This window comes from Mangifera indica, chromosome 5, assembly GCF_011075055.1.
Source record: "Mangifera indica cultivar Alphonso chromosome 5, CATAS_Mindica_2.1, whole genome shotgun sequence".
In the NCBI taxonomy this organism is placed as follows: domain Eukaryota; kingdom Viridiplantae; phylum Streptophyta; class Magnoliopsida; order Sapindales; family Anacardiaceae; genus Mangifera; species Mangifera indica.
Window position 1 is genome coordinate 8,667,885 of NC_058141.1, and position 26,516 is coordinate 8,694,400.

At 32.4% G+C, this 26,516-nt stretch overlaps 2 protein-coding genes and 2 pseudogenes across 5 annotated transcripts; 2 read left to right on the forward strand and 2 right to left on the reverse strand.

Moving 5' to 3' along the window:
* The first annotated feature begins 1,552 nt into the window (after positions 1 to 1,552).
* On the forward strand, positions 1,553 to 2,720 carry LOC123216331 (annotated as a pseudogene).
* Positions 2,721 to 7,781: 5,061 nt separating this feature from the next.
* On the forward strand, positions 7,782 to 10,754 carry LOC123216953 (annotated as a pseudogene).
* A 52-nt stretch (positions 10,755 to 10,806) lies between these two features.
* On the reverse strand, positions 10,807 to 13,273 carry LOC123216951 (glycosyl hydrolase 5 family protein). Its single transcript, XM_044637649.1, has 4 exons — positions 12,834 to 13,273; positions 12,291 to 12,538; positions 11,669 to 12,189; positions 10,807 to 11,569 (listed from the first exon to the last, which is right to left on the reverse strand). Exons 1-4 carry the CDS (start codon positions 13,248 to 13,250, stop codon positions 11,067 to 11,069), a joined length of 1,689 nt encoding a protein of 562 aa, XP_044493584.1. The 5' UTR covers positions 13,251 to 13,273; the 3' UTR covers positions 10,807 to 11,066.
* Positions 13,274 to 20,827: 7,554 nt separating this feature from the next.
* LOC123217142 (E3 ubiquitin-protein ligase RGLG5-like) lies at positions 20,828 to 26,111 on the reverse strand. Of its 4 annotated transcripts, XM_044637937.1 has the most exons (13): positions 25,996 to 26,020; positions 25,780 to 25,903; positions 25,215 to 25,545; positions 24,707 to 24,791; positions 24,493 to 24,633; positions 24,277 to 24,390; positions 24,075 to 24,172; positions 23,164 to 23,243; positions 22,993 to 23,098; positions 22,767 to 22,894; positions 21,903 to 22,122; positions 21,632 to 21,688; positions 20,828 to 21,528 (listed from the first exon to the last, which is right to left on the reverse strand). In XM_044637937.1, exons 3-13 carry the CDS (start codon positions 25,461 to 25,463, stop codon positions 21,448 to 21,450), a joined length of 1,359 nt encoding a protein of 452 aa, XP_044493872.1. In that variant the 5' UTR covers positions 25,464 to 25,545; positions 25,780 to 25,903; positions 25,996 to 26,020; the 3' UTR covers positions 20,828 to 21,447. The 4 variants fall into 4 exon arrangements, with proteins under 4 accessions (XP_044493872.1, XP_044493874.1, XP_044493871.1 ...); XM_044637939.1 differs by lacking the exon at positions 25,780 to 25,903 and having other exon boundaries at positions 25,996 to 26,111; XM_044637936.1 differs by lacking the exon at positions 25,996 to 26,020 and having other exon boundaries at positions 25,780 to 25,946.
* Positions 26,112 to 26,516: the final 405 nt, after the last annotated feature.

Here is a 26,516-nt window from a genome sequence, read left to right on the forward strand (position 1 = left end):
AAGTTGAGCTGCTGAAAAAGAGAAAAAAAAAAAAGTCAAAAAGTATTTGTTTTTTCAGGAAACTGGCATGCAATTAATGTGGGTGCCTGGAAACAAGACAATATCCATAAAACCCCCTCTTTTGTAATGAGTCTTCCGGCTCCCCAAGGTTTTAAAAAACCCACTTTACCCCCCAACTAGACTTGCAAAGGACGCTGCCGTGGGAAAATTCGTCTTGCCGTGGGAAATTCCGTTCCCACGGCAGACTGCCGATCCATTCGGCAGCCAATTTTGCTTCATTTTTTGTCGTTTCGACCTCCGATTTTTACATAAATCAACTCTACACATTGTATTACATAAAACCCCTCAATCAATTCATCAAAAACAACCAAAAATCCAAACATTTTAACCAATATTCAAAGCGTAAACCCTAAACTTTCAAACCCAAAATTCTCAATCAAATCTCAATTATATCAGCAATAAATTGATCTAAACAAGATTACGGGAGATATACTAACCTTCTTTGCCATTTACGGTTGCCGGAAAGCTTCAAAATCGACGAAAATGACCTTTGCCGTGGTATTGACGTGGGAGGAGGAAAACTTGTGGAATTTTCGTGGAAATGCACAGTAAAAACAGAACTTGCCGTGGGATTTTCGTGAAATTTTGGTGTGTTTATAAAGGGGGCAGTTTCGTAATTTGGCTTTTCCCACGACAACCTGCGAAATTTCAAAAAAACCCGACGTGGGCTAAGAATTTCCCCGACACCCCAATGTGTTAAAAAACCAGTTTTACCCCCCCCCCCCCCCCCCCCAAACCCATTGTCCATTCAACTGCCGTGGGAGAATTCCTCTTGCCGTGGGAAACTCCGTTCCCACGGCAGACTGCCGATCCATTCGGCAGCCAATTTCGGCCAATTTTTGGTCGTTTCGACCTCCGATTTTTTCATAAATCAAATTTACACATTGTATAACACAAAACCCCTCAATCAATTCAACAAAAACAACCAAAAATTGAAACATTTTAAGCATTATTCAAACCGTAAACCCTAAAATTTCAAACCCAAAAATCTCAATCAAATCTCAATAATATGAGCAATAACTTGATCCAAACAAGATTACGGGAGATGTGATAACATTATTTTCCATTTTCAGTTGCCGGAAAGCAAGAAAATCGGCGGAAATGACGTTCGCCGTGGGATTGCCGTGGGATGTGGAAAAAATTCAATTTTCTTTGAATTGTACAGTGAAAATTTGCTGTGTTTATATATGGGGGCAGTTTCGTCATTTCACAAAACATGGGCATTTTTGCTTAAACCTGAATTTTTTGGGCAATTTCGCTTAGACCCCTTTAATTTTGCCTAGTTTTTAAAATTTCCCCTAATTATATCAGAGTCAAAGAAGCTGGTAATAAAATTATGAATACCTTCGCCGACCGTCTAAAATTCAATTACTTAAATATCCTGTGCATGTTGAAAACATTATTAAGCCATCATAAAATCAACCTCCATTGATCCCATATAAACAAAGTTCGAGTAACATTACCATTCAACTAATTGAAGCTAGTATAGAGCATGGCAATGATGGGAAACTTTCTGTTTTGTGTGGTAGATTGGCTGCTCTCCCACTTAAAGTTTTTAGGATATTGGTGCAGCTTTGTTGGGAGTATTCATCTTCAGTTGCATGCTCCAAAAATTCACCAACAAAGTTCCTATGTTGTGGCCGGTGTTGGGGATCATCCCTTCTATGGCTTTCCATCGTGAAAACATGTATAACTGGGCTACGCAAGCTTTGATCAAAGCTGGGGGAACGTTTCACTACAAGGGAGTTTGGATGGGAGGCGCCTACGGAATTGCAACAGCTGATCCTTCCAACATTGAGTACATGGTGAAAACAAATTTCAAGAACTTTCCCAAAGGAAAATATTACAGAGAGAGGTTTGTTGACTTGCTAGGAGATGGTATATTCAATGCAGATGGTGAATTATGGAAGGAACAAAGACAGATGGCGAAATCCCAGATTCACTCAACGCGGTTTATGGAGTTCTCGTTCGAGACTATGCAGGATTTGGTTCATGAGAAGCTGGTAAAATCAGGAGATTGCTTTGATCTTCAAGAAGTGCTGCTTCGATTTACGTTGGATAACATTTGCACTGCCGCTCTAGGAGTTGATTCTGGATGTTTAGCCCTTGAATTGCCTGAAGTTCCCTTGGCAAAAGCTTTTGAAGAAGCTACGGAATTCTCTTTGTTCAGATTCTTGTTTCCTCCTTTCGTGTGGAAGCCTATGAAGCTGTTTGGAATAGGATTTGAAAGACGGCTTAAGGAAGCCATTGAAATTGTCCATGGTTTTGCGCGGAATATTGTGATTGAAAGGAGGGATAAACTTAACATTCTTGGTAGCTTAAATGATCAATCTGATCTTTTGTCAAGGCTTATGGAGACATGCGAAAACTCTAAACAAGACGACAATAAAAAATTCTCAGATAAGTTTTTCATAGATTTCTGCGTAAGCTTTGTTCTAGCGGGGAGAGACACAACTTCTATTGCATTAGCATGGTTCTTCTGGTTAGTACACAAAAACCCAGAAGTGGAAACAAAACTTTTCAGTGAAATTCAAGACATTTTAGCTCAACGTAAGGGTAAATGCCAAGACAATGTAAAATTCACAGTTGAAGAATTGAAGAAAATGGTGTATCAACGAAACTGTCCCTTCAAGATCAAACCAACCTTATTAAGTACCTGAGTTCAATAACTAAATTCGCAATCACTGAACTAGGTTAATAGTTTGATTTTAATATATTATCAGAGAAAATTTAAATTCATATTATTTTATATATGAAACATTCTTCTTTACCATCCAATCTATCTTTTGGCTACTAATAAGTGGTTCTACACATAATAATTTGTATACCAACTACTGTCTTGATGGGTTGGATCTCAATCACGAATCAGGAGAGTTTTAGTTTTCTCAAGAGTTTAAAGTCATTATTTAATTTGTATTTCCTTTTTAGTTTGTATTGATACAGAATTTGTGCTATTAGTTGCTAAAGGACTAATATATTTATTTTAAAATTGCATGATCTTCACATCTCTTTCAAACTATCAGTTTGGTGTGGATTTTTAATATACATCTTATTGAAATTACAATTGAAAAACAAAACTTGTGAAATTAGAGAAGCACTTTTGTTATTAATTTGCGTAATTCTTATTGGCTAAAGGACTATTTTGCGCCTAAAGTATACTGATTTCTCAAGTTTTCTCCTATTAACTTCGAAAATCTCATTTATCCACCTACGAACGATTACAATTAACAATTTCAGAAACAAAATCATCATTTTAATAATAATATTAAAAATAAATTTAAATTTTATTTTATTTTCTCTCTTAAAACCCTAAAAACTAACAATTTCTCCTAACCCAAGTTTATAAAAACAACATTTTCCTGTCTAGGGTTTCCAAACTTTCAAATTTGAATTTTTTGACGATAACCGATAATCTCCAAGCGATACCTCTTCCTCTCTAGCGTCTTCTCCTTCATGTCCTCCTCAGCATCGTCGTCGACAAAGATAGCTCATCCTCATCTAGACAAAGACAGCTCATCTTCATCTAGACAAAGACGAACAGTCTTTCTTAGAGGTCTTCGTCCAGAGATGAAGATGACGTTTTCGTCGATGATTGGTCTTCGTATCTGAACGAAGATGATTCATTTTGGTCAAAGATGAAGATGGTTCGTCTTCATTGACAACAAGGCCAAGGAGGACAAGAAGGAGCATAGCCAGAAGGAGAAGAGGCAAAAAAGGAAGAAACGTTCCTTGGAGATTGTCAATAATTGTCAAAAAATTCAATTTGAAAGTTTAGAAACCGTAAAAAGAAAAATGTTGTTTTTAAAATTTTGAATTAGGGAGAAATTGTTAGGTTTTAGGGTGTAAGAGGAGAAAATGATATAACTAACAAATTTAGTTAATTTTAATCATTTATGGGTGGATAAATAGAATTTTCAAAGTTAACGAAAAAAACTAAAAAATCAACATATTTTAGGGGTAGGGGGGGGAATCCTTTGGCCAATTCTTATTTTGTGAAAATAATTTATTATAAAAATACAATATTTAAAATAATTTATTGTAAATATACAATATATATACTAAAAATTATGTATCCAAACAAGCATCATAATATATATAAATTCTTTTCCTACTTCTTTTTTCAAAATAAAATAATATAAAGACATTAAATTAACGACCAAATAGCAAGGACTTTAGCGTCGGTGGGAATTCCGCAAATAATGTTTCAGAAGAGCTGCCCTATAATTTTGGCATGACTTCCGCCGCCCCAGCGCGAAAAAAGCAGGCTAAGCTAGCCCACAGTTTACCAGGTCACATCTCAGGTGCTAGTAGACATGTCAATTGAGCCTTAGGCGAATGGGGGCTCCCCTGAAAAGTCCGGTCTAACACTGTAACATACCGGACCTAGCATATAAATCTTTTAAAACAAATTATAAATTTTAATATTAGATTTATTGGTCAATTTAATCTGATTCGATACTACTTACAAATTTTAGAAAAAATCACAGAAGCCTTCCTTTGACTTGTTTTATTTTTTTATTTTTTTATATAAACAATTTAAATCTTTTTTATTTTCAATTTATTTACAAATATCATCATCTCAATTATTTTATTATATTTTTAATTTTATTTTTTTATCAATTTTTTTTTAAAAACTATCTAAATTTACAAAATATTATAAATAGATTAAATATCAAATAAATCTAATGTCAAATGAATTCAAAAATTTAGATGTTAAAGACAAGTAGATAAATGATATGATATATATTTTATTTATGTTTGTAATTATACAATATATGAATTAATTTATTTGTACTATATTATAAATTTATAATATTTTTTTGTCATATAACCACGATATTCTTTTGTCACAAATGAAAGATTATAAATAAAATATTCGAGACACTTTTCTCGATTTTAATAATTAAAAATAATTTGTTTTTAAAAATTTTAACTAAAATGAAAAAAATTATTCAAATGGGTCGACACGTGGATCAACTAGATTAAGGCTCGACCCTATATATATAGGGTCAGGCCTTAGGCCTTCATAAATTCATAGGTTAACCTAATTCGAAAGCTCGTTACTTTGGCCTAAATCCTGACACAACTTATTAACATGTATAGGTGTGAGATAAGGTTCATTAACTGATCCGATACAACTCACTTAAAATATAAAAAGAAAATTAATTAAATATTAAAAATATGTGTCTTGTCCCTCTAAGGGCTTATGGGGGCACAATCTTAGAGACTTTAGATTGTGTCTCAGGCCATATGTTTTTTCCAAGAAGGGTCAACACATGAGCTCAGTGAGCTACACCAAGATCGATCTAATTTGACCAATTGACGGCTCTGTTTATGCCCATGCAATATAAACAGAATAAATAACATTTTTTTTTTACCAAAGATTACACTTTTTTACTCTAGTCGGTATAAATAATACTTTTTAACTAAAAAATAAATTTGTTTAAAAAATCTAACGTAAAGATTAAATAGTAATTTTATTATTTATTAATTTTAACAATAAAAATAAAAAATAGTTTTTTAAGAGATATAAATGTTTTAGATATAACAATTTAATTTTTAAAAATGTTTAAAAATTTACAAATGAATCTCTAAAATCTTTTCAAACTTTCATATATTTTGAAATTACTAAATGACCTCAATAGTTATAATATAATATTTACACCTATAATATGTTACATTTTATTTAACTCTTTATAGTATAACTATTATTTTTTTAATTATTGAAAGTAAACAATATTTTAAAAATCTCTAAAAGACACACAAACTTTTTATGAATTTCTAATAACCCCTTGAAAATTTCTAAAAGATCCCCAATAATTTAAAAATTATAATGTATCTTTGAATATAAAATTACACAACAAAAATAAGTTCATTTATAGGAAGAAAGGAAGAAGAGGTGAAGGCACAAAGAGAAAGAAATAAAAGGTTTTTTATATAATTTAAATATAATTTAGATAATTTTAAAAAATAAATAATATGGATAAAATAATTATTTTACTTTCTAATACCCTTTTTCATCAATAGAATTTAATTCTGGGTAAAAAAAATATTATTTACACTTAATTTTGAGTGAAAAATATTATTTATACTAACTAGGGGTAGAAAAATGTTTTAAAACAAAACCTTAGGTGAGACAATGTAATTCACTCTATGTATATATAAAAAAAAACCCAAAAGACTTACTTCCACACAAGATATAGTGAAATCTTAAAATCTTATTTTTCAACTTTTAAAAATCTAAACACCCATTCATCAATTAATTTTTGTCAAAATTTTCAGTTATAGTTAGAGGAAAAATAGTTATTTTAATTATATTATTAAAAATATATATAATTTTTTATATTTTTCCTCTAAGTTTTAAAAATTAACGACTTCACCCCAGCTTAAAATTTTCTAATTTTAAAAAATCATATTTTCCCCCTTAACCCAGGGTTTCCATTTTTTTCCAATTTTAGTTGCCCCCAAAACTTTAAAAAATTGCAATTTCACCTCCCCTCTTGAACTTTAGTTTCCAACATCCTTCTAGCATCCTTTTTCACCTAAGTCAAGCTGACGTTAGCCTTGTCCTTCTTGAGTTATGCATAGATGACGTTGGTAATGGAAAACTATCATGCGATAAAGAGATCTTCATTTCTTCATTGTACAATAGTTTCCTATTCTTAATGTCGTCTGTAGATTGCTCGAGAAGGACAAGGCTAACATTGGCTGATATTGGTTTGGCTAAGGCGAAGAAGGACACTAGAAAGATGTCGAAAAATAAATATTCAAGAGGGGGTGAAACTACAATTTTTTAAAGTTCTAGGGTGTACGAGAAGAGAAGAGACGTCTCTTCATTGCACGACAGTTTCTCGTTGCCTATAAATTGTTCGAGAAGGACAAGGCTAACATTGGCTTGGTTGAGGTGAAGGAGAACATTGAAGGATGTTAAAAACTAAAGTTCAAGAGGAGATAAAACTATAATTTTTTAGGGACAACTAAAATTAGAAAAGATGAAAACCCTAGTTTAAGGAGAGAGAAGAATATAACTTGTTTAAGTTAAAATACTTTAGATAAAGATAAAATTATTAGTTTTTAAAATGTTTAAAAAAATATAACGAATTATATGTATTTTTAATATTATTATTAAAATAATTATTTTAGGTTTAATTTTAATTAAAAAGTTTAATAAAAATTAAGGGTAGATAATCGTTTGGGATATTAATTAAAATAAGCGAAAAATTTTTCGCTTAAACCTTTTTAGGCAAACACATAGCAGTTTTACTTTTATAAGCAAATTTTTTTATAACTTCAAAAATACCCTTCCAACCCTGTATACGTAGGCGCTGGAAGGAAGGTTTGAGTACATGGGTGCGTGTGGAGTGCGTGCGATGCGTGCAGTGCATGTGGTGCGTGTGCAGTGCATACATAGTGCGCACACTGTGCACTGTGCACACACTGTGCACTGTGCACACACTGCATATATTATATATATAAAATATATGCACTGCACATGCACTGCACGTACCGCGCGCACTCCGTATGCATCCACGCACTCAAATATTTCTTCAAACGCCTACGTATACAAGGTTGGAAAAATATTTTTAGAGTTACAAAAAAAATTGCTTATAAAAGTAAAACTACTGTATGTTTGCGTAAAAAGGTTTAAACGAAAAAATTTGCCTATTTTAAAATATATAATTTTGGGATATCGTGCGTGGGAACAAGACTTGGTAAGTTTCATTCCAATCAAAAATTTGTTTGCTCTTTCCTTGTTTGGTTACTTAGAAAGCAAAGGAAAAAGCAATGAAAAGAAAGAAAAATTAGTAAATTATGTTCGTCTTGTGCCAGCTAATTAATTTTATTTGATCCATATGATAGTGTGTTTGAATTCTTTTCTTACTGAATAACCGAAAATATTACGTCCCATTTCTGGTTAATGAGAGGGGAAATTTATATTCACCTTAAGCTCCTAGTTCTGCAATTTAAGCATTTTAGGGTTTATTTTTTAATATATTTTAATTTCATGTGAATTTCTGTCCTGTATTTACGATTTGAACGATTATATTGGCAATTGTTTTAGTCAGATTGAATTTTTAAGCTCGATGAATAGAAAGTCGCCGTTTCCATCAGTGGTCTGCTTTTGGATTAGACATCTTCATACGTTATCTATTCATTTATTTATGTAATTGCTTTAACTGCTTTTAGTTTAACTGCTGTTTGTTCTACCAAATGTTGATATGGGGATTTGTGAAGCCATTTTTCCGTCTTCAATTATTAGGCTTCTTTGTTGAAATCCAATAAGAGTAAGACAGCCATGGAACTTCCTTCAAAAGTTGGGTTTAGTTTTGATTTATGTAGGAGGAATGATATGTTTTCAAAGAAAGGCGCTAAGCCTCCGTCTTATTGCAAGACTGGGACAACAATTGTTGAACTAATCTTCCGGGTATTTGTTTGCCCCTTGTTGTTATGAATTTTGAACATTATGCTACTTATGTTATAGCGGGTGCTGTGGTGTTTTGTTTTAATTTCTTTAGGATTCATATTAATAAAATGGCTACTCTTTGTCACTAGCCATCTTCATACTGCAACTCTCCTCGTCTATATCCACACTGCAAACCAGCTGATTTTCAGTATTACACTTAATGCTGAAGCTAAGTAGTTTGGAATTGATGCATAGTTGATGTTGCTGCTGATTAGCTACTCATTAGGTTATCATATTAAGTAACAGAAGCATGCTCAATTATGAAAATTCTTTGTTCAGTATTTCTGAAAATTTTGACTGTGGAGTTTGTAATTGAGAATGGTATGTTGTGGTTACGACCAGAATGATTCATATTTAATTATTCAAGGGCACATAGATTATTTGTGAAAATGACAGCTGCAATATATCTCTGGGTTGCATTTTGTTGGTTGTGACTAGTGAATCCATCAGTATGCTTAAATTTTTGTTGGCTTAAAGTTTGTGATCATTTGCGAGCTTCTTTATGTTTAGACATGTACATATGACTTTGATCAAGCTTACTTGCTGTGTCTGATGCTTTGTTATTCTTGTTAGAGCTCTGGCTTTATAATTCAATATTGCTTTTTTGCTTAAATTCTTTTTAGGATAGAGTCATCCTTGGAGCAGATATCAGAGCAACTGCTGGGTCCATTGTTTGTGATAAAAATTGTGAGAAGATCCATTACATTGTACCTGATATTCACTGTTGTGGACCTGGAACTGCTGCCGATACAGAGGCTGTAACAGGTACTTTCAAATTTTATATTTAACATCCAGAATAATGATTAAGACTAATGCTTTTATAGTCCACAATGTAAACTGTTATATTCTTATTTTTGTCTATCTTATGGTTATTTTCTGTTTTAACCATGCTCGTTAGTTCACAGCTGCAGCTCCATCAATATCATACTGCTCGAGAATCAAGGGTTGTGGCAGCTCTTTCTCTTTTTAAAGTCTCATCTTTTCAAGTAAGCCAATTTTGAGAATACTGCCGTCAAAACTGTTTGAAGTTGTTGTTAGCAAATAATAAACAAGTTCTGACAAGTTAATTCCTTTGTCAAGATACCAAGGTCATGTACAAGCTGCTTTGGTGCTTGGTGAAGTTGATGTTACTGGACCACATCTACACACTGTATATTAGTTGTACAGTCTGAACTTTCATGGTCTTTTTGTAAGACACACTGATTTTTGTTATTGAATTATTGCATTGCACAGATCTATCCTCATGGATCTACAGACACACTTCCATTTGCCACAATGGGCTGTGGTTCACTGGCTGCAATGGCTGCTCTTGAGTCAAAGTACCATGAAAGGCTAACTGTGAGTTGGTGTCCTAAATTGTTAAATAGTCCTTAGCTGCCAGAGAATAGCTTTTTGTATTTTTTTTTGTGTGTGTGTGTGTGTGTGCATTCAGTTTTTAAGATTTGTTAGTTCAGTTATCTCAATGATGTTTTTCATGAAAAATGAGTTGATGGTAATTTTTGTTCAGAAGGAAGAAGGAATAAGTTTGGTTTCTGAGGCTATCTGCTCTGGCACATTTAATGATTTGGGAAGTGGAAGCAATGTTGACATTTGTGTTCAACAAAGGTATATTGATTATTCACTAAATTTCGTTGGAGAGTTCTTTTTTCTGTATGTATTTTTATTTCATTACTACTTCTTTGGCAGTCAATAATAACTCTTTTTATATGATGCTTGGTTGTGTAGGGGCACAAAGAGTACCTGAGAAACTATCAGTTGCCCAATCCTCGCTCCTATGTCAGTTTGAAAGGATACTCTTTTCCTAAGAAAACTGGTAAGTGACTATTTTTACATCACTTTCATTTTGCTATCTGCCATTTGCTTTGTGAAGTCACTTCGCTAGCATTTCAATTGTTATTTCAGCTATTTTATGTCTTTATTGATAATTCGATGCCATAATATGTCCTGGTTGCAGAGGTTCTTCTGACAAAGATTACACCATTAAAAGAAAAGATGGAGGTGATTGAACTAGGAGATGCTATGGAAGAATAAGATAGGATTGCATTCTGTGATTGATTTTGTTTTTGTACACTCCCAGGGGGTTTTATGTTTTTATCGTGCATTTTATTTTTAGTCCAAGTGAGGGAGAAACATTACAGTTTTCAACTGTTAAACCGTGATCTAATCTTTGTTATATGATACATAGTATGCATTCATTGATTGAGCTATCAGAACCTTTCTGTGTGTAAAATTTGTGGCCATACATATTGATGATTGTAAATGGATAGGCATAAAGGGAATTAGCCTGAAAATTACGTAGTATTATTCTTATAGGTTTTCACTTCACCCATGCATACCCAAAAAAACCTTATATGTAAGTAAATAAACTTTGACTCCTGTCCTGTTCAGTGACCAACATAATTAATTACAAAGGTTTACATTTACTCTTTAACTAATGAGCATGGCCCGGAATTCTTTAATTGATTTATAGTAGAGGCATTCCCCATTTCCAACGGTAAATTTCCGTGTCTTGGTTGTCTGTTAGTAGCATTTACAACTGCGATCAGAATGAGTCAAATAATTTCCATAAGAAATCTTTTCCTGGTAAATCCGTAATCGTGTCGAACCCTAAGATTGATTTAGTTGTTGAACCTCTTGTACTGTCAACAAGTTTGAACCACTGGCTTGCAGGAACACATGCTTTATCTGTACCCAAGCATTTACAGTCATTTGTAACAAGATTGTTGCTTGAGTCTACATCCAGGCAAACAGTTTTACCATCTGCTGTAGATGACAGGTGCATCTTAGAATCTGCTATGATTTCCCATTTTGAATTTGAGTTGGTGCATCTTAAGCTGAGTGTTGCTGCCTTCCCCACCCCGTTTGATTGTAAGCAATAATATGTCCCCTTCAAGTATAAAATCTTCTGGGCTGTGTAATTCCATGCTTCTGTGTCGGTACAAGAACCCAACCTCACAGGAGGAGATGATGATGTTCTCAGTACACAAAGACCTGTTAATGGATGGAAAATCACTTTATGCAGAGTTCTATCTGATAAACCCGGCCCTGCATGTTCAAACACAAGTTTACATTTATGAATCATTCAAATAATTACTGAAACAGTACATTTTTTTCTTAGTGTTTTATAAATTTAGGTAATTTTACCTCGAGAAGGAGATTGAACAGATGATATTCTTTGTAAAAAGCTTGAATTCCTGATATCACGCCAGTTCCAACTTAAAACTCCATAGTGCTCATCTGACCCAGCGACCCCTTCTCTTAAATAATAACTCCCAACAAGAGTCCACAAGGCCCAGTCCAAGTCATTTTCACTCAGCCAACCCAAAATGCAGTTCAAATACCTATCATCGTTCTCATTGTTCCCCGTTAAATCCGATCCCCATTCACTCACGAACAATGGCCACCCTTCATCCAATAAAAACCCTGATGACCCTTTTATTCTATTCAACACTTGACCACAGACCTGATTTGGATTACCATTTACCCATGCCTGCCCATCCGTAAAACTATACCAGTGTACCTCAAATACTGTCTTCCCAGTAAATGTCAAACTCACTGGTTGATTGCGAATGAATGATAGGTCTGTGTCAAAACTTAAGCCAGATAGAATGACAAGAACATTTGGGTTTGCTGAATGCACTGCTTCAGCTCCTCTCTGCATATATCTACCTCATAAATATATGCAAAAAATTACCCTTTTGATTGTTAGAATATGGGGTAATTAAATTAAAACTTGTAATAGGAGAAATGCATATAATAAATGTACCTGTACCAATCTTTTACATTCTGTTTAGGGCCTCTGAGTTCATTTCTTAGGCTCATGCCAATAACATTAGTAACTCCATTAAAAAGAGTAGCCATCCTGGTGAGACCCTTGATCCAGAGTTCTGGATCAAAGTACTGATCGCCAAAGAATCCATTGCCATCAGAGTTACTGCAACACCAACCTGGCTTTGTTATGTGATTATCTAATATCACCATCACATTGTTGTCCACAAGGTTGGATACCACTGCCTGAAATTATACCAATAATGGTGTTTAACTATTCAAATATAAATGTCTAACTATTAAAATTTAAAAAAAAAATTATCAGAGTCCATGTGTCATCGCCATCGTTACCATAGTTACATCACAACTGTTACGAAAGTTTTGACTACCATGCTTACACGTATGTATTATTATGTTATACGACATCAAGAAGTCATAAAACAACCATGACTAGCCGATTATTCTTAATGAGCTCACTAATAAGATTAAACAAAGACAAAACCTATAAAATTATTAAATAATCGTTGATATTTGATCTCACCTGGAAGGCTTTAATGAGGGGAAGATCTATGATCGAGGGATTGTTGGTCTGAATACCAACAATGGCATCAGACAAACCAAGACTCTGAAATGACCGTCTAACTGTTAGAGAGGCCAAAGAGTCATTGGTGGCCAAATAGATTGGCCAAGTGAACCTCACACAATTGAATCCCATAGCCAAAATTCCTTTAGATATGTCGTCAACCGGCCTCTTGCTAAGTCCCTCCGCTACAACTGGTTCCAGATGAGACGCCCAGTTCACGCATGCTAACTTTACCCGTTGTCCACTTCCATCATCCACAATCCATCTGGAGTTGGTGGAAAGAGGCAACCCATCAACTGGCTTTGAAACTTTGATGAAAGACACGGTAAGAAAAGCCGTGAAAGAGAGAAAGGAGAAGGAAAAGAATATGCCCATGTTTTTATTAGTTTAGCTCAGACTGACAAACAACTCTCAACTCTCAAGACCTATTTATACAGAAGATAAGATATCAAATCTTTTTCTCCTAATTATCTATTAATATTAATTTAAAATATTCTATATATTGCCACTTTTTTAGTAATTGGTAGCTTAATAAAGTTTACACGTGTCATGGCCTCAATTGTCATATTAATTGAGATATACTTACCAAAAAAATATATTTATTGAGATATGAAATAAATAATCAGCATGATGTGCTAGAATCTAAACTGAAAATCGTCAAGGGAATTGTTTGCATGAGAAGAATCTTGATTTTGGTTTTGATTACAGTGTTAGTGACATTTAGCAGAAGCGTAGGAGGCACTGTTATTAGGATTTGAGACGTGCATGCAATTAATCATAGTTAAACTGACATGGTGTAGGGTTCATGAAATGACTAAAGTGTAAAATACTATTCCTGTTTGACATTGGAAACACGGCACGTAACATAAATGATGAGTGAAGCAAGGTGTGGTGTAGACACAAGCTAAATTGAACCTCAGAAAATGCATTGTCACGTTTCTTCTGGGGAAAGAAATAACGTTCTTTAGCTACCTTATAAGGCAATGCATATATTACACAATTACTTCTGTTTTTTTTTTTTTTTGTCAAATTCGATACCTTTGTTTGCGACTGATTCTTAATGTATAATTTTGGGTGGGACAAGTGTTTTATAAATATCAATTTTCATACATATATATTCCTTTAAAAGCAATCAATTCATCAATAATTTAGTGGTGAATACATACATACATACACACATACATACATACATACATTCACTATAAAAACACACACAAAAATGGATGGTAGATTGTTACATCTGTCAAGAAAAAAAGTAAGGGGATTTTATTAATAATAATAACAATAGGGTTAAAAGCAAAAGTAAATCAGAAATGATGTTGAAAGGTAAGATATATCTTTCGTATAAACATCAATCTCTTCTCAAGGCATGGCTTCCTTTCATATGCAAATTTTGATATATTTGTCACAACTATTTATCAGCATAATTTGCTCTACAAAATCTTATGTCATTGGATGTATTTTATTATTTTAATAGAAAATCTGGGATGCATTCGTATTTTTGTCTTGGTAAATGTCTATATTTCTTTACTTTTTACTATGTTTATCTCTTAGAACAGAAAATTACATGTATTACTGAAAATTGTAAATACACAAAACATTAAAATGAGTTTGACTTTACTATAATATTTCATATTTTACTTCTAAAATTATCACAACAAATACATTTTTCTTTTCATTTTCAAGTATGATTTTAAGAAATGCTAAAAATAAAAGTAAATTATATTAAATAGTACTATTTACATATAAGAATTTAGAAGTGACACATATTACTTTTTCTCTCAACGCATATCGTTTTCTAATGTTCACATATATTTGTCACCAAAATATCCTTGAATCCAAATACAAAAACCCTTGATGCCATTCGCTTTTCTTATTAATAGCAATATTATGTATATATATTTTTAATATATAAACAGGTATATACATAGATGTGTTATTATGTAATTAGATATTACTTTATTATTAATTTAAAATTATTAAATAATATTATGACATCTATATATGTATTCATTTGTGTACTAAAAATGTACACACATAATTTTATTGTCTTATTAATTACTACAATAATGACATGTCATACATCTCCATCTTCAAACATAAATTATTTGGGTGAGTCTCCAATATATCTTTTAAAACCTCTCAATCTTAAACATCGTAAATCAATAAGGGATGGTTTTACCCCAAGCATTTCAAAATCTAAAGTTTATTATTGTTGATTATGTGGTTTTATTCTGGAAGTAATTTGCTTGATTGTTCAGTTATTTATTAAATCTATTTTGGTGTATCTACGTTTCTTTCTTAGACGCGGATTTGCATGTTTTGTCCGAAACCCATAGTTCTTCAAATAAAATTAAGAGACAATTTTTTTTGTTAAATAGTCTAAAATAGCAATTTAGACCAGTTTCAGAAAACTTTCAATATAAACAAGTTTTCTGAAATAGAAAATAAATACTATCTTGGACAACTTTTATATGGTAGCATGCAAAGTGAAGTAAGTCTCACGTACAGCCCCCACTTGGGACACAAATGTAGGAAATATTACCCAGTTGGTCCTCCGGACTACATGAGTTATTAAGAGATATCTCTAGCTACCAATTTAAGCTTTTAGTTGTGATGGTATATTGTGCACATGTGGTATCAGAGCAGTAAGGGTTTCAGTCTTATTAGGGGTGGGAGTGGGAAGTATCCAAAGTAAGAGAAATAAGTCCCACACTTGAGACACGGTCCTTGAGAATGCATGAAGTATTAAAGAATTCCTCAAGCTACTAGCATAAGCTTTTGATTCTAATGCTACCTTGTGCACATGTTAAAAAAGTTGTCTTAAACAATAGTTTTGGGCAAATTTTACATAAAAGAAAAGTTGTCTGAAATGATAGTAATTGTTACTTTAGACAACATTTTTTATATAAAAGTTGTTTGAAAAAATAGTAATTGTAATTTTAGACAACTTTTATATTTAATGTTTTTGAAATATTTTTCTTTATTATTATTATTATTATTATGGGTTGATTGTTATTTGGTGAATTTGTGTTGACATTTCCCTTCCGTCCAACTTTTGAGTTTAAAGTTTGTTTGAATTTTGACTTTAAATTTTGTTACTGTTTTGGTTTTATTTACTAGCTTATGTCTTTCTCTTGTGTTGTATAGGGAATGTTATTGTAATACATGATATGAGGATATTGACTTGTACACAAAGACATTGGAAGGTAATTGTTGTTACATATATATTGGTTACCAAAAAGAGGGGTTGCATTGCATACATTGTCAAGTGCAATACAGTGCAAACTCTAGTATATTTCAGACATTAACAAAGATCACTTATAAAAAGCTTTAAGGGGGCGTTTGGTTTGGGTAATGTTTGATTACTAAAATAGAAAGATTACCTTGAAGATAGATTACTTAGAAGATTACTGGGTATAAATGATTACTATGTTTGATAAAATTTGATAGGTATAAATAATTATTGTGTTTGGTTAAAGGTAATAAAAGATTACTAGTAAAATATTTTACTTAAATGCCCTTGAATATAATTATTTTTAAATATTTTTTATATTATTTGTCATATTTATTAAAATAAATTTATTTTTATCTCAAAAAATTAATAAATAATCATTTTTCTATAATAAACTCAAGATTACCCCAGTAATCTTTAAATACCTAAGGTGAAGGTGGTAATCAGATTACCACCTATATTACCTGTCACGTCAGTATTGGTAATAGAAGATTATTGTAATCTTTTATTACTGACAAACCAAACAAGAGAATAAAAGATAGATTATCAAGGTAATCTTAAAAACCTTTAACCAAACGCACCCTAAATCTTTAAAATAAAAAACAAAAAGCATAAGCTTATATTAATTAAATAGTATGCACAACTAGAAAGTTTGGGTATGCAAATTTCTACCTTGAGTTGCCCATTATACCCAAAGAGTATTACCTTCATAACGTGTATGATCTCCCCTCTTCTTAGTGGTGTTTGTTAATTTTTAGAATCTAATGGTATTTGCACTAAAATTTTACCACCACATTATATTCAACCCACTCTCCTAGGTCACTAGACTTATATATTTTCCTTTTTTTTTTTTATCACAATTTTCAAAAGAGGGGTGACAACACTATTGCCACCTTGTTTTGTCTTCTAATATAGTGTAACACCCATATATATGTTTAAAAGTATTTTGGTCATTTTCTATCATTTAAGTTGAATTATTATTATATTAATGTTGAATAAGGGAATGGAATAATAATTTATAGGAGTGTAACACTTGTTTCACAGTCTTCAAATCATTCGTATGCAATTAAGAATAGCTGTCTTAATAGAACATCTATTTTATAGTGAAGGTTATTGAAAGGTTATAATAAATACTATTCGTATTTGATATTGGAAACAAGACAAGTAATAGAAATGAGGAGTGAGGCGTGGTGTGGACACAAACTAAACTGAAGCTCAGAAAATGCATTGCCATATATCTTATGGGGAAATAGATAATGTTCTTTAGCTACCTTAACAAGGCAATGCATATTTTCTCAAATTCAATGTTTTATAAATATAAATTTCATACATATATACTCCTTTAAAAGCAATCAATTCATCAATAATTTAGTGGTGAATACAAATAGATATATGCATTATAAAAACACTCAAAAAAAGATGGAGATTGTTCCATGTGTCAAGAAAAAAAGTAAATCAGATGAGCATGGTATAAATCAAAAATGATGTTGGAAGGTATGATATATCTTTCGTATAAACATCAATCTCTTTTCATGGCACGGCTTCCTTTCATATGTAAGTTTTGATATCTCTGTCACAACTATAGTTTGTGTCCACATCTATATTTGTTTACTTTTATTATGTTTTTCTCTTAAAATTGAAAATTGCATGTATTACTAAACATTGAACTGAGTTTGACTTTACGAAAATATTCCATATTTCATTAAAATTATCGCAACAAATACATTTTTCTTTTCATTTTCATATAAGATTTTAAGAGATGCTAAAAAAAAGAGAGATTATAAATTCACTTTTCTAATTACAACAAATAACCTTTAATCTAATCACATATCATATATCTCCATCTTCAAACGTAAATTATTTGGGTAAGTCTCCAATAGATTTTTAAAAATTCTCACACTTTAAACATCGTGAATCAATTTCTTTTACTTGAATCTTATAGAACCAACCTCATAAGGGATGGTTGTACCCAAACATTTTAAAATCTAAAGTTTGATATTTTTATTTTTGTGGTTTTATTTGGCAAATAATTTGCTTGATTATTTGGTTCTTTCTTAAATCTATTCGGTTATATCTATATTTCTTTGTTTGACGTATATTTGCATTTTTTTTTTGGTCTGAAACCTACGGTTTTTCCCAAAAAAAAAAAAAATTAAGAGACAGTTTCTAGGTTTGGGGGTGAAAATATTATTTTTCAAAGTTTAAAAACTTTAGGTAAAGGTGAAATGTTAATTTCTAAAACCTAAGGGGGGTGAAAAGTAATAAACTTTATAACTTTTTAATATAAACAGTAAAACAACTATTTTACCCTTTCCTTTAACAAAACAAATTAACAGAAGTTTGTTTATGGGGAGAAAAATGGGTTTTTCATCTCTTGTGGGTATAAGTTTGAGAATGGTCTAAAAAATGGGTGGGAAATAGTCCTTTTCCCTTCTTTAAATTGTTCAAAACAACAATTTTCACCAGTTTTCACACAACTTTCAAAATAAAAATGTTGTCTAAAACTGACAACAACTACTATTTTAGACAACTTTTTATATGGTAGTAAGTGAAGTAAGTGAAGTAAGTCTCACAAACAACTCCCACTTGGTACACAAATGTAGGAAATGTTACAAGGTTGGTTATTGGGATTGCATGAGGTATTAAGGGATTCATCCAGTTCCTCTTCTCCCCCCTCCCCTGCCCCCAAAAACAAAATCCCTAAGTTTTCTCTTCGTCTCTCCAATCAATGGCAACCATCAATTTCCAACCTAAACCCAACCACCGGCAACCACCTATTTGCAACTTAAACCTAGAGATGACAAAACGTTATCCAAATCTTGATGAAAAAGCATTGTCCTTTGCTAGATGACACTTATCATCTTCATTGGACGATGCTCATTGTCTAGATCTAGATGACAAAACATTATCTTTTGTCATCCAAACAAAAGTTTTGTTCTTTAGGAAAGAAGCATCACTGAGAGAGAAATATCACCAGAAGAGAAATGCTAGAGAGAGAGATCGTCGTTCGCCGAAGGAAGTGGCCAGATTTTAAGATATCAAACCCTAAGGGAAAAAAAAAAGTGAATTTTTTAAAATTTAATTTTGAAAAAAAAAATATTAGTTTTTCAAATCAAGAGAGAAAAATTAAATATAATTTTATTTATTTTAATATTATTGATAAAATAATGATTTTATCTTTAACTCTAATAAAAAAATTTTATATAAGTGAAAATAAACTAAACTTTGGATGAGTATTTAGATTTTTAAAACCTCACATATTTTGTCTTTACACCAAGCCTTGGGTGGGAAAAGTCCCCTGGCCTGTTTATGTATTTTACAATTCATGGATTTTTCCGTTAGGGCCTGTGACATTTAGACCTGGGCACATCTTGTCTCATTTTTTTTTTTTTTAAATTTTTTGGATCTTTGTGCACAATTTTAAAAAGTAAGAGTGTGAATAGATCAAAGGAAGCTAGATCCATCAATGTCATCTTGTTGGTGATTCACGGAAGTCCTTTTTACCAATTTTTGTTCATTCAAGATATCCAATAAAAAATGCAGGGTGAATAGTGAATTTTATTTTCCACAGATGTTAGGTTTTGCCCTCTTTCGCAAATACAAGCCTTAGTTTTTGATGCACTGAGAGCTAGCAAAGATTCAAAGCAGTTTAATCTTATGTAGAAGATAAAAGGGTTTTTATTGGAGCTTGCCTTACATGAATTTTTTGGTGTTGCATGTTGTCTGTTTGAGATTCATTGTTTCTGTTGTTTCAGTTTCAATTTTTTGGATTATTTATTGAAGTTGATTTATATGTATGAATTTTTTGGAGCTAGTTTACATGTATGAATTTTCTGTTGTTTGTTTGGATTATTTTTTGGAGTTGGTATATTTTCTGTAAATAGCTGAATCTATTTGAGTCTGAAAATGTAAATTATACAGTCTAAAACTGGGCCAGAATTCTATGCATTCTGTTTGAGTCTGAAACTGTAAATTGAGCCTGAAAATTTGGGTATTCCAGAATTTTGCATTTCCAGTTCCAGTCTGAAACTGTAAATTATGCAACTTATATGCAATATGTTACATAAATTTGCAATACAATTCAGCATTCCATGCAATCCAACAATTCAGCCAATTTATTTAACCTAAAAATGAACAAATCACATACATAATAATATGAGAAGCACTAATTTGGTTAAGGATAAATCAATAATTTATATTGAATTACTATTCATAAACACTTAATTAATAATTTACATTAGAGAGTATTTTTGCCATTTTACTAGAAAGGAATAAAAATAATCATTTAAATTAGAGGGTATTTTAATAATTTAATTAAATAAAAGTAAAATAGTTATTTAAACTCTAAATTAACAAGTTCCACTCATTTTAATGTCTCATGTCATATCATGGATAAGACTTTAGGTTTTACAAACTTGACCAAACGGGAGAAAACAAAAATCCAGGGTAATAATGGTCTTTTGGCCAAGATAAAAAGTTTTTAGAGTAACCTCAAGGAAGGATTTTGCAGGCGCATTTGATCTTTTGTATTATAGTAAAATTTCCTCCTTGTATCCAGCAGTGAAATGGTTCTTTCCATTTCATCTACAACTTTTCCCAGTGAAATTGCATCAGGTCAGGGGTTCGTAGGAAATATTATTTCTTTTTCATTCAGTTATAGTTGCTCCCCATGATATGGTCTGGTGTAGGATTTCTAAGCAGTAATAGACTTTGACAATGCCAAAACCATACTTCATTTACATCAAAACACCAAATGAAACCTTACAGAATTCAACAAAAGCAACCGCAAGCTCACTAGAGTAGCTCAATATTAAATTACATATCTCAAAACTGAATATAAGAATGCCAACTCGACCAAAGACTCTTAAATCAAAAGCTCTAATTGTTAATGTACAAACTCATCCTATTAGTAGGAAAAAGCTAAGGAATTGACTGTATTGAAAGCCTTGTGGTTTATCTGTAACAAAAAATGAAAAATGACACTTCTCCCACATGTGACATATCATCAAATGCTCTAAGACTTCCATTCTTCTGAAATTACAACCACCTCTTTTCACTACATCTCCAACTAGCAGTTATGTCTTCTGCTTTAGCTTGTGCTTGAAAATTTTCTTTTTCTTTTCCTTTTTATCTTACACCAAGGACACTTCATGCCCACCAAATTCTAACCATTTTTTTAGCCTATAATGAAGTCTACCTAAAACATTTTTGTTTTTATTCCAAGAAACATAATCATGCATGATAAGCACAGATGATCAACCTTAGCTGGCATAGTGAACTGAGAATTTGACTTGGTTGATGTCAAGCCAAGCACATTATTAGACGTGACAAAACTGGTTAATAGAGCTTGATTCTAGTGTGGATTGAGTTCCGACAAATGGGGCATAACTGGAGGTCTTCCCCACAATCACAGCAAGTCTGGACAAAAAGAAGAGACCAACCTCAATTATGTTAATATAATCCTACGCTAAGTATCGAAAAGGGTCAATATAAAGTGAAGGATATATAGAAAGTTATTTACCTGATGTCCACAGCCAAAGGCCATGTCCTTTGGATTAGTAAGACAAATGGGGCATATCTGCTCGAGTCACCAAAACAAAAAAACGAACGAAGAGTCAATGATCTTAAGTTGCTTTGGATAATGGTTAGAACAATGACGGCGGTAATGACATTTATGACAAGAAAAATAGCCAAACATCTGGTTTGGTAACACTTCTAACATTGTGCAGATTTGATCTGATAGGAAACACTTAAAATTATCCATATTATCTTTCATGGCACAGACTGTATACCTGGTTATCATAAAAAGAACTTGAAGATGGTTCTGTGCTGACTGGTGAATCATATCCAGAATGACCAGGTGCCTGTGCATCATATCCAGAATAGGGAGGTCTAGCTTGCTGAAAACTGCTTGAGCGTGATGGTGGTTTTGAGCTTCTATGGAAAGATGATGCATTATACAAAGGTGGGGGAAGAGGAACCCTGTCTGGAGCATTAACTCCGTGCTTGCCGCTTTATAAATGGAATGAAAAAAAAAATAGAATGTTTCATATTCGCAAAATACTCAAAATAAAATGTGACCCAGTAAATAAATAAATAAACCCTCTAATGTAGAAGAAATAGGACTGTTTTTATGACTTTTTTTCAGAGTTTTATTTCAATTACCATTGTCTTTTGTTTTATATTTCATTGTCTATATAGGATTAGACTATTTCTTATTTTGTTTTCTTAGGACTAGAATCATTAGAATTATATATTTTGATTAGGACCTTTCAAGCCCATAAGTATAGGCACTGTTTTCATTATTGTTTTATGCTTGATTATATTTATTGAATAAAATCTTGGTTCTTCCCTCCTATCAGTTCTTTCTTCTCTCCTCTTCCTCTATTCTAGTTCCTCCCTTTCTTTTCTCCTTACTTCTTGTGATTCTAATCCTAATGGATTAAGACGAAGCTCCCTCTATTCTAATTCCTCCCTTTCTTTTCTCCCTAATTATAGTGATTCTAATCCTAATGGATTAAGTAAATGAAGTACTCTAATCCAAAATAAAGACTGATGTACCAAAGACAATAATGATTTAAATAAAACTCTGAAAAGACTAATCTTAGAAACAATCTTATTTTCATACAACACTAGTATGAAAATTAGACAGTTACCCTAGTATGCCAAGCTCAAGTGTTGCTTTATATTGAGAAGGTATTTCCATCAATGCTGAAAGAGCAAATTCCGTCTGCTTCCTGGATGGATCCATGTTCTTTGACATTATCTCTGTGAAGTTCACAAACTAGCAAGAAGAAAAAGAAGCAAGGTTTCCCTATTAAGCTTATTGGACAAAATGAGTCATTATATTTTTGCAAGAAAATGAGACCAACTACTGCTTACCTGAAAATTATCAAAGGCTCGAGCAGGGATGTTATCATCAAACTCCTTCATCATGTCCCAAGGCCCATCTCCAACACCCACTAGAACTATTGACAATGGGAATTCGCTGCAAATAAACATGGATGTAAGAATGCTTTAGCAAGCTATAAGTAGCAAATTTCTGAAGCCTACCTTGCTTGAACAATTGCATCAATTGTCTTTTTCTCTTGCGGGCTTAGTTGACCATGATGTGTATCAACACTTCTTGTAACCTAGCACAGTAAATTTTGTGAGGCATAAGTACTACAACGGAAACTGGGTAAGTAAAAGCCATCCCCTAGTGTGTACATAATATTGCTTGGAAGCGCAAAACTGGGATCAGATAGGTATACATAAAGATTATAATTAAAATATGGACTAAAATATTTCTTTTCATTTTTTGGGCATTCCCCTTGCCAACCAATGACAAAATTATTAGAAGGGATCACGACTTCATCAATTTGAAACATATCATAATTCTATTAAATCCTTTCAAGTAAGATTGACCTTGTTGAGAAAGCAATCTTGGAACACTTTATTCAATATTTGCATGGTTTTTGTCACTTGTCACCTCAATTAAGCACAGCAGTAAAAACATCAAGCTCTCCCATTCCAGCACTTCCCACACCCAATTTGTGGTCAAAAGTATCAGTTGTAAATAATAAGCATTATCTCCCCATATGCTTTACTGTTTGTCAGGGCAACTTATATTCTAGTCTGATTCGGACATTACCCAAGGATTTACCTCATATAACGGATCAAAAACCTTAGCACTTCAATTCCTGTATAATTGTTTGTAAATTCTGATTGAACAATTAATATGTACCACAATTATGCTCATTGGTATCAAAATTTTCTAATTCTGGAATCTAAGGATAATAGTGATCACAGTGTCCTGTTATATTCTTGCATATCCTATGAAAAAAAAAAATCTTATATAGAAGGTTATAAGCCTGGTAAAAACCCATTGAAACAAGACTTGAAAACTGGCTCAAGACCCAATTTATAACTCTTGCAAACAATAACCTCTCATTAAAGCAAGTTTTCCACCTTAAGAAAATTACCTGCCCATCAGCAATTATTAGCAAAACATGGTACTGACCACCACTTTGCTCAACAATGGTCATGGCCATATGAATAATGGGTGCAAATGATGTTGGTCCTGTGATGAGAAAACATAAAACATATCTTGTAAGAACCAAGGGGTTAAACTTCAAGAACACCCCAGAATATAAAAAAGTCAACCAAATCAGTAGAAGCAGGCACCTGCAAGTCGAAGGCTGGGAACGATTTCTCTATATCGTTGCAGCACTTCCTCAAATCCATCACAGAATCTCTCATCTGGATAAAAACTGAAGACATCTTGATCATGTGTTGATGCTGCGACAAAATGTAGACAAATATAAGCTCTAACACCCAAATATCATTCTTCCTTGAAGAAGATACTAAAGACAATGGTTCACTATGGTATAATAATATTACCATCTCCAAATCCAAAACAAGGAATTAAATTATCCTCGTCAAAAGCAGATAAAGTTTGTCCAATAATGGATATTGCTTGTTCATAGGGATTTTGACCCTGTCCAATGTGATGCAAACTTTTCCGGTTGAATGACCTTGCACCTGATTCACAAACACGGTTAAGCTAGATGAATCAAATCATTGTAAAATTTGAAGCATAAAGATGAGAGTAAACCTGTCCATTCATTGCTCTTTGTGAAATCTATACCAACAATCAAATTAGAAGACTCCAAGCCAGCATGTGCAAGAGCAGAAGTAACCTGTGAGATTAATCACCCTCATTATTTACAAATATATAATCCTTTCACAAATGAAATAATATCAGTACATAGCTAAATTGCAGCAGCAGTAGTTGATGCATCAAGAACTAACCAATAAGATAACTATAGCTGCAGTCAAAAAAATAAAAATAAAAATAAAAAAGAGAGAAAGAAATAAAGTGCATAATTTGTGTCAATTTCATTGGATCTTACTAGAATAACAAAAAAATATATGTTTTTCTCAACTCTAATATTGATTCTATGCATCACCCTGAATTATACTATCATCTCCAAAATGTTTGCAAATAGTTGAACATCAGATTTTCGCTCCTTCTCAAAACCATGCCACCGTCCAGCCACTTAATTCATACATAAAAACCAAAACAACCTTAAAACATAAAAATAAATTACATAAAAGCTAACCTGTTCCAAAGTCTGGTAGTTATCATCTATCCTTGAAAACTTCCTATCTAATCTTCTTTGTGGCTGGGGCGTTTGGGATCCATAACCATATGATGGAGGAGGCGCATAGTGATGCTGGGGCGTATTAATATATGAGCTCTGTGGAGGATATGACGATGGCGGGTAGCCGTAATTATTCCACGAAGAATTAGCAGATCCTCTTGAAGAATAATATCTCCCACTTGACCCTTTTGAGCTTTTTCCTCCCATCACCAACAAAATCGACTCACAATACAACTAACAAACTTTACTCTTTTAAGAAACAGTTTCTGAAACTTCACCAAATCTACACCTGCAAACCCAAATAAACAGCCTTAGCAAGGCATTTATACATCAGAGCTCTTGACCTTATCACAAACCCAATTAAAATACCTGGAATCTGCTAAAAATCTTATGAATGACTGAGACAATATAAGAATCAATTGTCTACCAATACGAGAATGAATTTACTGACGAAATTTCCGCATGGAAAAACTAGGAATATGAAACGAAGACCATAAATCTACAAAAACGACGCTTCACAGACCTGTTCAATCACCGCCGACAGTTGAATGTTCTTGAAAATGATTACTTGTAAAACTTTTCAATGCCTAAATAAAACTTAACGAGGAAGAAGTTTGATGAACCTGGGAAGAAATGACACCTGGGTTCTGTGTTTGGATTAAAATGAGAGAAAAACACGCAAGAAAAATTACAGATTATAAAATTTAAATTGTAATAATCCTCACATAAGTAACCTCACCTCCAAGAAATACTGCTTTGCTTGCGCAGACTGTCAAACTCAAGTTTTATTAGAGTTTTCCTTCACCATTTTAAGTTCAACTCAATCAATTGGGTTAATTAAATAATAATATTTTGCGGCTTTTTTAAACTTGAAAAATTAAGAATTTCACTTTCTGAAGTAACGTATTAAATACAATAAAACTATTATTAATTCCATCCAGTTTTGAATTTAGATAAGGCCGAAAAGGACTTATTCCCACCCAAAATAACTTGTATTTCTCAAGTTTCTATCATTTAATTTTAAAAATCTCATTTTCTTATTTATATATGATTAAAATTAATAAAACTCTAACCTCTTAAAATTTTATCTCATTTTTCTTTTTAAACTTTAAAAACTAATAATTTTCCCCTTAGATCAAGTTTTAAAAAGTCACATTTTCTTTTTGGGGTTTTCTTCAATATTTAGCCACTCTTTTCTACATCATGGTCAATCGTTTCTCCCTTCCAATAGTTTCTCTTCCTCCAGTGGATTACGTCAAT